General features: G+C 44.4%; 1 protein-coding gene across 1 annotated transcript in view; it reads left to right on the top strand.

Moving 5' to 3' along the window:
• Positions 1–13,033, top strand: part of USP31 (ubiquitin specific peptidase 31) — a 36,691-nt gene that overhangs the window by 10,365 nt on the left and 13,293 nt on the right. Inside the window, exons 2-10 of the mRNA XM_075830367.1 lie at positions 2,983–3,108; positions 3,992–4,080; positions 4,246–4,338; positions 5,998–6,133; positions 6,753–6,897; positions 8,351–8,519; positions 8,607–8,718; positions 9,308–9,402; positions 11,662–11,739. Coding sequence (XP_075686482.1) covers positions 2,983–3,108; positions 3,992–4,080; positions 4,246–4,338; positions 5,998–6,133; positions 6,753–6,897; positions 8,351–8,519; positions 8,607–8,718; positions 9,308–9,402; positions 11,662–11,739 — 1,043 coding nt within the window. The remainder of the gene's footprint in view (positions 1–2,982; positions 3,109–3,991; positions 4,081–4,245; positions 4,339–5,997; positions 6,134–6,752; positions 6,898–8,350; positions 8,520–8,606; positions 8,719–9,307; positions 9,403–11,661; positions 11,740–13,033) is intronic.

Raw genomic sequence — 13,033 nt, 5'->3', positions numbered from 1 at the left:
TTCATGTGGAAATAGGTGCGGATTTTAGGTTTGTACTTTTTTTTTTTTTTTTTAAATAAACTTGTCAGATGAAGTTCTAAGTCGGAAACACAAGATAAATTGACACGCTGCACGTATTTTAAATCCGCATCGCAGGTCAATTTACGCGCAGAAAAATTCTTCGATTACTTCAATTCTCATTTACTTTTCTGCTACTGTGATAGGCCCTGTGCACACGACCGTAGTTTTCGTCTGTAATTACGAATCGGGTCATTACGACTGAAATTGCGGACACATTCATTTTCATGGGTCACGGAAGCCTTTCCGTATATTTAGGGGTGTGTGTCCGGTTCGTAGAAGTGATCCGCAAAATATAAAACATGTCCTATTCTTGTCCTCAATCGCAGCACGGATTCGCCCATAGAAGTCTATAGGCGCTTCCATATTTGCGGCTGGCTACAGATGTGCATCCGTATTTGCGGACAGTAAGAACCCTTACGGCCGTGTGCATGAGGCCTTACGCTGCGGATTTGCCGCTGGATCATCCATGTGGCAAATCCGCACGTAATCCGCATCGTGTGCATGTGGCCTGATATTTCGGAATCATCCGACATCCTGCAAAAGGATAAGATCTGCAACAAATTTGCAACGTGTGAACCGAGCCTAAGGAGGAGGTTGTGAGGAGCTCGGTGTCTTGCTGTAAAGATGGAGATCTTTGCATTGCTTTATGTGTAAGAGTCCCCATGTACCTATATGTGCCTGCATTCAACTGAAAAGGACATGAGGGTAAAGCATGGACGGAGAGACCTGTCACTCAGCAAAGTCCAGCCAATCAGCATGTTTTGGAGCGTTCTTACAGGTGCTGATTGGCTGAGAGCAGATGACGGACAAGGATCTAGTCACGGTGCTCCGTCCTTATGTCCGTTTCAGTTGGATGCAGACTCTGGTATCGTTGGTGCGCGTAGCGAAGAGGGATGGAGATGTGTACATAGATTATTGCAGCTGCTGATGGTGCAGGGGGTGGTAAGGGTGGAGAGATTTACAGTCTCCATATCGAAAGCGCTAAACGTCGGCAGCTTATAAAACGAGCTGCTATCAGCCGCGTGTATGTAAACGTTTGAGCGTGTAGATGGGAGATTAATGATCTGGGGGCAGATAGTTTTCTGGTCTTACCATTGAACACCGTTTTCATCTTCTCCCTAGCAATTGGATAGCTGATAACAGGGAACAATAGCTTACCCTAAATGCCATGTCTGATGGGGTGTCTTAATAGCCTTATATTTTTAGTCTTTTTCTTTGGCTGGAGTCTGGAGACGTGTTCTTCTCCGTAATACTAGATAATGCCGCCTCTCAGGACTAATACCAGTCATTTACTGGATGTTTTATCTGCGGAGAAACGTAAAACTTGACCGCGGTGATTGTCCTGACGCAGGAATCTGTGATCACACAGCAATTCAGCCGTTAAGTGCTGCCGACGGAATGGGCCGGGGGATGTTTGTTGCTAAAAGCGGCGGCTGTAGAGGACACGGCAGGCGGGCACCGCTGACAACCAGCAATTACACTCTCAGAAGGGCCCTGCCTATCTGTGCCAGTGCAAGAACGCCGGGCACAGCTCTGTTGCCAGGGAAACAGATAAGACTCATTTAGGATTCCCTCAGGTCCTGTAGACGTCTTTTCTCTCCAGCTAATTATCCCCATTCGGAAGATCTTGGATTTGTGATCCCGGCATTCTGTATGTTTTTATTTCATGTAGATTTGCTGCCTCGTGCGCCAGGCTTGGGTCTGTCTGCCCTCCTAGGCAGGGGCGAACCCTTCAGTATACACAGTCATCAGTGTAAAGTGTCTTGGGCTGAGGCGCACTAATAGTCTCTTCACTAGAAGGCTGAAAAGCTGAGTGCCCAGAAGATCAATGATGAGCACAAAACGTTTTCAGGCCACAGACCCCTCAAGATGAAGAAGAATCCATGACCCGGTCATTGTGATCTCCGACCTGCGGCTCCCCAGCTGGACTGGAAGTTTTACATCCTCTGGGGAGCCGCAGTTTGGAGATCACTGCTATAGGGGGAATTTACAGGAGTCGTTTTTTTATGCTTTTTTACGCAAATACGATTTAAATACATACTAAAAGGGGTTAAAACAAATAACTATATCCCTCGCTCTCCATTGCTCTCACTTCTTGCTTTCTTTTGCTCTCATGTGTTCTCTCTACACTTCCTAGTTCTCTCGCTTTCTACCCCTCTTGCTTGCTCTACTACTCATTTGTTCTCTCGCTTTCTACCCCTCTTGCTTGCTCTACTACTCATTTGTTCTCTCACTTTCTATTGTTCTCCCTTGTTCTATTGGTCGCTCGCTCACTCTTTGTCGCTTTCTATCAATCCCTCTTGTTCGCTCGCTCTTACTCACTCTTGCTCTTTCTTGCTCTCTCTTGTTCTTGCATTCTTTTGCTCTCACATGGTCCCTTACGCTTGCTAGGTCTCTTGCTTCCTCTACTGCTCTTTGTTTTCTCGCTTTCTATCATTTTCCCTTGTTCTATTGCTCGCTCTTGGTCTCTCGCTCGCTTGCTTTTGCTCACTCACTCTTGCTCGCTTTCTAACATTCCCTCTCTATCGTCTCTCACTTGCTCTTATCCTCTCTCTCCCTCTCGCTTCCTCTTGCTCCCTCTTGCTCGCTCGCATCTATCCTCGCTCCCTCTTGCTCTCTCTCGCTCGCACCTATCCTCGCTCCCTCTTGCTCGCTTGCACCTATCCTCGCTCCCTCTTGCTCGCTCGCACCTATCCTCGCTCCCTCTTGCTCTCTCGCTCGCACCTATCCTCGCTCGCACCTATCCTCGCTCCCTCGGGCTCTCTCGCTCGCACCTATCCTCGCTCTCTCGCTCGCACCTATCCTCGCTCTCTTGTAAAGAAGACAACTCTCCAATATAATTGGGAAATCCTTACTATTTTATTCCTTTTAGATAATGGAAATCATTCATTTAAGACCGTGTTTTCTTCTCTTTGCCCTTAGACGGTGGTATCCAGGAATGCCCTTCAGTATCGAGGCACCTCCCAGCACGATGCCCAGGAGTTTCTGCTGTGGCTGCTGGACAGGGTGCATGAAGACCTAAATATCCTCGTCGAGCAAACTCCTCGGGTGTGTAGCCGCCTCCGACTTCATCTAATACTCTATATGTAATAATTACAGCAATCTGCAGGTTTTCATCAATGTAAAATATGTAAATTGTGAGCCCTCCGCTTCATAGTTCTAGAACATCTGGAGATATGTAATGGAGCTTCACGTAGATTGCAGGGGATACAGACTTGTTTGTTATCGTCCCTTAATATTGCGCTGCTTCTGCCGTGATGTGGGCAGTTTTCCCATGAGTCATGAAAACTAATCGTTCTCATTTGCTGCAAAATTACAGCCAATCGATACATTTTAGGTGGTGAAGTACATCATGTTCTGCCCATGGGTGGATGAGTATTTGTTAAATGTCAGTTTTTTGATCCCATCCTTAAAGTGGATCCGTCAACTTAATTTGTACAAGTTCGTACTCCCAATAGCCAAAACGGCAACAAAAAATGCTGTGCCGTTTGGCTCATCGGATTCCTGACATAATGCAGCGGACTCATAGCCGTATTCCTCATAGGTGCGCTCCCTCTGCTTCTTTTCATCTCCCCCACATCTCCCCCACATCTCTCTGCAGTGACTGACGGGCAGCTGTGTATGGACATATACACAGCAGCCGGCCGCCGGTCTCAGAAGGCGATTAGATAGAGGTGGAGGGAAATTCGAAGGTACAGTATGGCCTCATAGAAGTCTATGGGTGTCGTATTATGACTCTATTCCACTTACAGGTTGTATGGAGCCATCATACACCCATGTGCAGGAGCCCTTAGGCCCAAGTTGATACAGCACTCATAGACTTCTATTAAGCCATACTGTACCATGTATTCTAGGGTGTCATGTATGCGAGCGTTTGTCTTGGTCTGTACTATACGGGGGAGGTTCTGACTTAAATATGATTATTTTACAGCCGCCGGTAGAAGAAGATCTGACCGGAGATTGTCCACCTTTTCTAACCAGTGGGACCTTTGTTCAGGAACTCTTCCAGGCTCAGTATAGGTATCATGCATTGTCCTCACCGGTCTCTTTTGCTTCCCTGTAACAAATTTTGCAAGTTATTTAATCCATATCTGTTCTAACCGTGGTTCTCTATCTGTGTAATATTTATCATCGTCTCTTTTCTAACGCAATGTCTCGCTGTCGCTGTTGACTCTTCCCTTGTAGGTCCTCCCTGACGTGTCCCCATTGTCAGAAACAGAGTAACACTTTTGACCCTTTCCTCTGCATCTCTCTACCAATCCCTTTGCCTCATACACGGTAAGAATAGACTCCTGCCTACAGTATATAATGTATGACCTGGTTTTACACCACTGGAGGCGCGGATGTGGTGGCCTGGGGTACACTGGAGTCCATACAGGGAGATTAGATGCTCTGCCCCCCCACAATGGACATTTGAAGTCTGTATTGTAGCTGATCTATATTGCTGACACAGCTTGGATATATTACGGATTTTGTAATATATGGTCCCCATATTGTACCTATGCATGGCTCCGATTTTATGTTGTATCCATGGTGGGGTGTATTACGGAGGTGTTGCTACTAGAGGTGACCATGTAGACACCAACATTGGCGCACGTAGTGCCTACAATTTTTCAATACTGACCCATATGGATTAATTCTGGAGGGATTCAGATAACGCCAGTATATTACAAAATTGCACGCTAATTTTTTTTTTTTAGTGGATCCAATGTTGTAGCTCAGGTTTAAAGATTAGATCAGATTTAAAGAAGTCTATAATTCAGGTATTAATCTAATGAACGAGGCCGAGACATTGTGTTTTTGTAGATACGACACTGATCCATTATTTAAGCAGATTATATCTATTCTTCCTGATGCTGCAGATGCTTCATCTCTTATGGGTTTGGCACGTTCAATCTTCTATCTGTGCCCGGCTCCAGATGTCCTTGGGTTTGAACTCTATGCTGAACAGGTTTCTATACGAGTCCGTTCTGTGCCTGATGTTACTCAGACATCTAATGACGGAGGGGTCCACATTAGGCAGCGATATATTATAAATTACATTGTGTAATATGATATATTCAGCAATTCGGGAAATATTTTAGGAAAAGATAAGCTGACCATATAGACACCTCAGGTTCATCCTGTGCACAGGAGGTGTCTCGCAGCCACTTATCTGCTCCCCAATATTAAACATCTGATCAAGCCAAATGTGCATATTGTCTCTCTTAGTAATTCCTTGCATTACAAATAAAATAATAATTCTGGAGCAGCTTTTCTTATTACTCTGCTTTGTTCCGTTCCTCTGTTATTCCTCCTGGAATTATGACTAAATTGACAACAGGGTTTTGTAATGATACTTGTTAATAGGTTGTATCCCTGAAACTGTCAGCACTGATTGGACAGTGCCAGACCGTGTGGGGACATGTCCTACAGACCAGGGAAATGGTAACCCCCAGTTGGCAACATTCGTACATTACCAGAAGGAATGACAGAGGAGCGGCACAATGCAGAGGTCTAACAAAAGTTGCACCAGAATTGTTATATTATGGGGAATACAAGTATTTACTAAAACAGACCTGTCAGAAGAACGGCCATATGCTATTTAGGCTGAGTCTACACGGCGGCTTTTTCCAAGTCGCGCAGCATTATCACGCCATAGAAAAGTGGCACATGGTTCCATTGAAGTGAATGGGAAGCTACAGAAGCATGAAGTGGCACCAATTGTGTTTTTCTATTGAAGCGTTAGTCATGCGACTATACAGATGTGCAAGAAAAGTCGCCGTTCCTCCCTCGCCTAAAAGTACGATTCTACTCCGCACACCAATATAGGGAACTATTTGCTCTTAAGATCGTTATTCGCATGCGATGTCTTCACTTCTTTTTCTTGGCATTGATGTCGTCTGTACGTCAAGTATCAAAGTTTGACCCTTTTCCTCTCCTTTTTCCCGTCTATAGGCCTCTGTACGTGACTGTGGTCTATCAGGGGAAGTGCTCACACTGCATGCGCATTGGTGTCGCCGTTCCCTTGTCCGGAAATGTGGTGCGTTTACGAGAAGCCATATCGATGGAGACAAAGATTCCAGCCGATCAGGTACAGGAAGCTTCTAATGAAGGAATCTAATTAAGGATGTGGAGTTTAAGAGTTTTTTGTTTTTATACGGCCCGATATTGGCTATGATAACGAGCGTCGATCAACGAGACCGCACGCCGATTTGCACTAGTTTGCGGCTTACGCGAGGGGTAATGATGGGTTACGTGGAGAAGAGCGATCCTTACTATGATCGTTCGTACCCATACATTTCCATTATGTCCGCAGCACGTCTTGTTTATGCAGGGAGACGTACTCCCGACTAGCGACAATTTCATTGGTCGCATAAGCGAGCAGATCAACCGACTAACTAGCGCGTGCTTATTTATCGGCTGATCTTAGCCCTGTTTACGTAGGGCAATGATCATAATTTAATGTTTATATTAATATGCAGGAATACTTTATCCCCTATACTTTATCCCCTATACTATATTACAATTCTGAACTCCGTTGCAGTATCGTGCCGTTTCATGTCGTGCATTTTTATAATTCTTTTTTAAAAAGGGTGCAATGACCTGCAGTAAATGCGAGAGCGGGGGAGGGGCATGTGTTTTTCACTTTACTCTGTACTTCGTGTGTGTCCATCTTACATCGTTGCGTCTTCTCTTCTCTCTCACTCCAGATAGTAATAACTGAAATGTATTTTGATGGCTTCCATCGCTCCTTCTCTGACACAGATGACTTGGATACTATCCAGGAGAGCGACTGTATATTTGCATTTGAGACCCCAGAGATCTACACCTCTGATGGAATCCTAAGCCAGAGAGGTAATGATTTTCTAGAATTGTGCAAGTCGTCCCCATTGCTTTTATCCTATCTGGTAAAAAGGGAAAGCTGGCACATATTATAAGTCAATGGTAGGAAATTAAATGGACCAAAAATGGAAACCGTGATGCCGGTGTGAACAGATCTTAGGCCGGGTTCCCACGGGTCGGATACGCCGCGTAAAAATCATGCAGCGTGTCCAACCTGGAACCCACAGTACGTTCCGTCCGAAAAATCGCACCAAATTGTGGTGCGTTTTTTTTTAAACGGAGTTTCTGCTGCGGAAAAAAGCGTTCATACTTACCCCCTCTGTCTTCTCTTCGCCTGATTGGCTGCAGTGGTCACATGGGATGAAACGTCATCCCAGAAGGCCGGACGGCAGGAAGGAGGAGGGCGTTCTGGGTAAGTATGATTTTTGTTTTTTGTTTTTCCGTAGTTGTGGTTTTTGCAGCGTAATCGCTGCTAATACGCTGCAAAAGTTGCAACACTTGGCTTTCTATTGCGGGTTTTGCATCCCCATTGAATTCAATGGGGAAAACCCACAACGGATAATCAACTAAAATGCAGCATAAATTGACATGCTGCGGAATTAAATTCTGCACCGCGGGTCAATTTATTAACGTTTACGCTGCGTGTTTTTCCCGTGGCGTGGGCATGAGATTTTCTAAATCTCATCCACTTTGCTGCTACTGTAAATGTTGCGGAATTTCCTCACACAAATTCCGTTGCGGAAAATGTCGCAGCATTCACGCTATTTGTGAACCCGGCCTTAAAATGCATGTTACCTTTTCTTGTACTCTAAAGAGGGACAAAATTGGCTCCGTGGTTAGCACTTTTGCTTTGCAGTGTTGGGGTCCTGGGTTCAAATCCAACCAAGGACCACATCTGCATGGAGTTTGTATATTCTCCCCGTGTTTGCCTGGGTTTTCTCCGGATGCTTCCGGTTTCCTCCCACACACCAAAAACATACCAATAGGGAATTTAGATTGTGAGCCCCAGCGGGGACAGTAAGTGAGGACCTCTGTACAGTGCTGCGGAATATGTTGGCGCTATATAAGTAACGGAAATAAATACATGGTGGAAGTCTACAGCCTGCACGGGTATAAACTTTCATAATAGAGACATATTGCTATTTTTGTTAGAGGTGTGGAAGTAGCTCTACAGTATTAGAGAATGACATTGCAGAGCCACCGTGCGTGTTAGTAACAATACAATAGTCTCCAGTCCTGTAATATGGGGTGCAGGCTGTATGGCCAATTACAGGTGGAGAAGAGAAGCCGCACAATAGAATCCACCAGAAGACCTATTATCGGATGTAAATGAGGACCGTATGCAAAATGAAACCTATTTGGATATTACTGATACTACACATGTCTGACGTATGCGGTAAGTGTAATGTGAACAGAGCCTCTTAGTTGTTATGGAGTTGAAGGCTCCTTTTTTTGTCTCCAACAGGAGTCTGTGTGAACAATAACCAGAATTATATAAGGAATGGGATTGATCAGCATAGGTCTTCCCACTACTCTTCCGGCTCAACGCGGCTTTCCACGAATAGGTTTGGAGTAGGAGATCGGATTGTAATCCTGGTGTGTAACCGATCCTACAGCGGGCAGCATGGCAAGAGGTGAGCGCGCTGGGCAGGCTCCGCGTCTTAGAACTGTTCTGAATTACAATAATCTAATGTTTTAGGATTTATTGTAAATTCCTACAGGTTTGGTCAGCCATTTGTTTTACATTTGGAGAGGAACATCACGTGGGACGTCCTGCAAAAAGAGATCTTGGAGAAAATGCAGTATTCCTTGCGGCCCTCAGTCTGTGTTCAGGTGAGTGATGTCTGTGCTTGTTAACTCGCTACCAATCCCGAACATGTTTGTAGGATATTAGAAAAAAAGGGTCTACTTTTCTCTCCCAAAATCGCGCCAGTCTTGTTGATTGGTCATGTTCGGTACCACAGCTTAGTCCTGTTTACTTGAATGGGACTTAGCTGCAATACCACGCACAGCCTTTGTTAAGGGGTGGTGCTCTTTATAGAAAAAAGTAGATCCTTTTTCTAATTTCCAACATACAACCTGATCCTTTAGACTGGTGAAACATGGCAGCTTATATTGATTGTGAACTATTCAGGTGCCACTTATCCCCTGTACAGAGGCTAGTGGCATCTTAATAGGGACTGTTGTATTGGTATGTCCCCCAAGTCTCGTCAGTGACTTTTTCAGGGCCTTCGGTGTAAGGAGACGTATAGGAGCTGCCGCTTCTCGCTTCACTACATTACAGATCAAGAGGGACATTTATTAGGGATAATTAGTTCTAATAATCTGTACATACTGTTGATTTGTCATATATAATGTTTCATGGTCTTGTTAACCAGGCGTTCACAACTTGCTTATGTTTTATGTAAACTTTAAATTGCAGGTGTGTCCCTTCAGCCTCCGGGTGGTGACAGCTGTCGGAATAACTTACCTCTTACCTCAGGAAGAAAAACCTCTGTGCCACCCCACAGTCGAAAGGTAAATCCGTACACCGCTTAACTTATTTCATATGAGGCTGGTGAACCTACACCGATCAGCCGTTTCGTGCGCCGGAAGCTATGCAGGGTCGGTGCCGGAATCCTATCGCTCCGACCACTGTATGGCGGACGTGCTGCAGAACTGCAGCTGTCCACCTATTCAAGTGGAGAAGAGCTGCAGTACTTAAGCACGGCCGTCATACAGTGGTCGGAGCGATCTTATTCTGGCAGAACCCTGCACAACTTCCGGCGTGTGTGTAGGCAGCCGGAACGGTTGATCAGTGCGGGGTCTGGGTGTCGGACCCCCACAAATCACATACTGATGACCTTTCCTGTACATAGGTCATTTATAGAAAAAACAGTCCCGAGCCGGGATAACCCCTTTAACCCCTTAATGACCGCCGATAAGCCTTTTCACGGCGGTCATTAATGGGCTTTATTCTACAGCGCCGCCATTCCACGGCGCTGCTGTAGAATAAAGTAAACAGAGCAGGGAGCTGTCAAATCTCCCTGCTCTCAGCTGCCACCCGTTTAACCCCTCAGATGCGGTGCTCAATAGCGTGCACCGCATCTGAGTGGTTTTGGAGAGAGGGAGCTCCCTCTCCCCCCCACCGACACCTGGCGATACGATCGCCGAGTGTCTGTGTCTCCGATGGCAGCCGGGGGTCTAATAAAGGCCCCCAGGTCTGCCTGTAATGAATGCCTGCTAGGTCATGCCGCAGGCATGACCTAGCAGATGCCTGTCCGTTTTAAACAGAAGTATTGCAGTGTATTATAATGAGGATCGCATTGTGAAGTCCCCTAGTGGGACTAGTATAAAAGTTAAAAAAAAGTTGAATAAAGTTAATTTAAAAAAAATGTAAAAAAAAAATAAATGAAAAACCCACTTTTCCCCTTATAAACTGCTTTACTATTGAAAAAAAACCACAATAAAGCAAAAAAGTTGCACATATTTGGTATCGCCGCGTCCGTAACGACCCCGACTATAAATCGATTACATTATTTAACCCGCACGGTGAACGCCGTAAAAAATAAAATAAAAAACTATGGAAGAATTGCTGTTTTCTGTTAATCCTGACTTTAAAAAAATGTGATAAAAAGTTATCAAAAAGTCGCATCTTCTCCAAAATGGTACCAATAAAAACTACAAAACGTGTTGCAAAAAACAAGACCTTAAACAGCTATGTCGACGCAAAAATAAAAAAGTTATAGCTCTTCGAATGTGACTATGGAAAATTTTAGAAAATGGCTTGGTCATTAGGGCCCAGAATGCAAGCAGGGGGAAGGGGTTAAATTGAAGGATTTTTCTGGCAAAACATATTTGATTTCCCTTTTCTTAAGATGTGTAAGCGGTGGGCGTCCGATCCCTTGGATCCATACAATCCACAGAAGATGCTAATACAGGCACATTAGCTTGTGTGTACATGCGACTGTACCTGGTACTGTAGCTCAGCACATTCCTTCTAGTTACCAGACCACACATTGTGCATAGGCCATTCATGTGTTTTTCTCAAAAAGAATCATTTTTTTAATTTAATTATGCTCAGAAAAAATAAAGACAAATACATATCTGTTAACTTAGTAAATATTTCCCTGTAAAATATCCATTCTGGAACATCTTTTCTTATAACTCCGCATTGTGGTTTTACTCTTTTATTCCTCTTGGTAATGTATGAACATATTGACTGGCCTGTTACCATATCTGCTCTCTGGACGCTGTCAGTGTGTGTAATCCGCTGACCATATCAAACTGTAGAGACATGTCCTGTTGACATGGTAACACCCAGTTGTCAAGGTATTTGTGCATTTCCAGGAGGAATAACAGGAGTGGCACAACAGTTCTACGCAAATATACAAGTGTTTATACTAAAATATGGAGAGCTGACCGGTCTAATCTAATGAGAGCTTTTTGCTTATAGACCATAATATACAAATTAAAACAGGACTGTATCTATTGAAACACTGGGACGCAAATCGTGAGCAATGCTGTGAATGTGATTCATTACTTAAACAAAATGTAACAGATCAATAATCTATAACTATGGTGAACGTGTGCTCTGATTGGTTTATTAGTCCCTAGTATTAGAGTATCATCATCATCATTATTAATCTACCTTGGTGTGGGGTTTCTCTACACCGCTTATTTGGTTACTGATTGATAAACACATTGTCTGGTTCCAGGGATCAATCCCGTCGTTCTCTTTTCTTCTGAAAATATATTCTGCATTTGTGTATATAACATTTTTTTGATTGTTTTCAGGGCTCTTAAATCCTGTGGTATCGGAGGAGCAGCTCATGTAAAGCTGGTGGTGGAATGGGACAGGGAGACTAAAGAATAGTGAGTATAGAAATACACGCTTTTTGTTTTTTTTTTACAATATTGGTCTCTGCATCTTTAAATGACTTTTTTTCATTTTTAATAGGAGTCCTATTAGGGTATATGAGCATCCTAAAAAGTGATGGGGGGGGGGGGGGGTTTCTCTGCTCAGAACCTCTCTATTAGCCGAAGTGTCTTTCCACTAACGAAGTGCAGCTCTCGCTTTAGAGGACTTCCAACAAATATACCCTTTTTACTAATCCTGGACATCCACATATCCTGTGGATGTGCCATAAATGTCTAAGTGTGGAGTATCCCTTTAAAAGGGTTCTCCGCTTTGGACAAACCCTACTTGTTAGAAGGTTCTATTGACAATAAGCTGATTACAAATGGTTCCCCTGCCGGCACCCCCAACGATTATCTGTAATCTGTGGGAAAACCTGGCAGTAAGTGTTCAATTACTCTGAAGCGCCACCACAGGAGAGAGTGAACATTACACAGTGCCCATTCATATCAAGGGGTTGCCTGTGTTATCTGTATTCAGGACCTCCAGAGCGAGAGACGCTCTTTGTAACCACTCTGGAAAAGAGATGAGGACCCTGAACATGGGAACCCCTCCGTTAACTCAGAATTCCTTAATAGGGTATATGAAAATGGGTTTTCTAAAGGGGGTTTTACAGTGGGCGATTATTGGGCAGACAAGCATTCATATAACGCTTGTTGACGATAATTGCCCTGTGTAAACAGAGCAGCGATCAGCAGATGAACGCGCAAACTCTCGATCATCAGCTGATCGTATCGTTTTAAAAAAAGTTAAATGTTATCGTTGTCGGCAGCAAATCTCCCTGCGCTGCCGACAGGATAATAATGTATGGTGACGAGCGATCGGAGTAACGGCTGCTCGTCCCCATCCATAGCTCCGTGTGACAGGAGCAAACGAGCGCCGATCAACGATGTCTCGCTGATCGGCGCTCACTGCACCGGCCAAAATAGGCCGATGTAATAGGTGCTTTACATAGACAAACCCTTTAAGGATCTTTTGGAGAACTGTAGTTTTGACAAAAGTGATTATGGGGGCAGGGATTTCTCTGACCTTTCTATCAGTCATCCCATTGAAGAACACTCCGGTCAGCCTTTCTGCGGCCTGAAATGGCTGATAACAGATCACAGTAGATTGCATTCACCTGCAGAACAGTTAGATAAGGTAGAAGTAGCAGAAATCATTGCTAAATTCTGCTCCACTCAATTTGACACATTTATATCCTCCCTGGATCACTTCTCGGTTACCCAGCGTCTTCCTTCTTGAGGGGAAATA

This window comes from Rhinoderma darwinii, chromosome 6 (assembly GCF_050947455.1).
Source record: "Rhinoderma darwinii isolate aRhiDar2 chromosome 6, aRhiDar2.hap1, whole genome shotgun sequence".
NCBI classification, from domain to species: Eukaryota; Metazoa; Chordata; class Amphibia; order Anura; family Rhinodermatidae; genus Rhinoderma; species Rhinoderma darwinii.
This window is presented reverse-complemented; position numbering and strand designations above follow the sequence as displayed.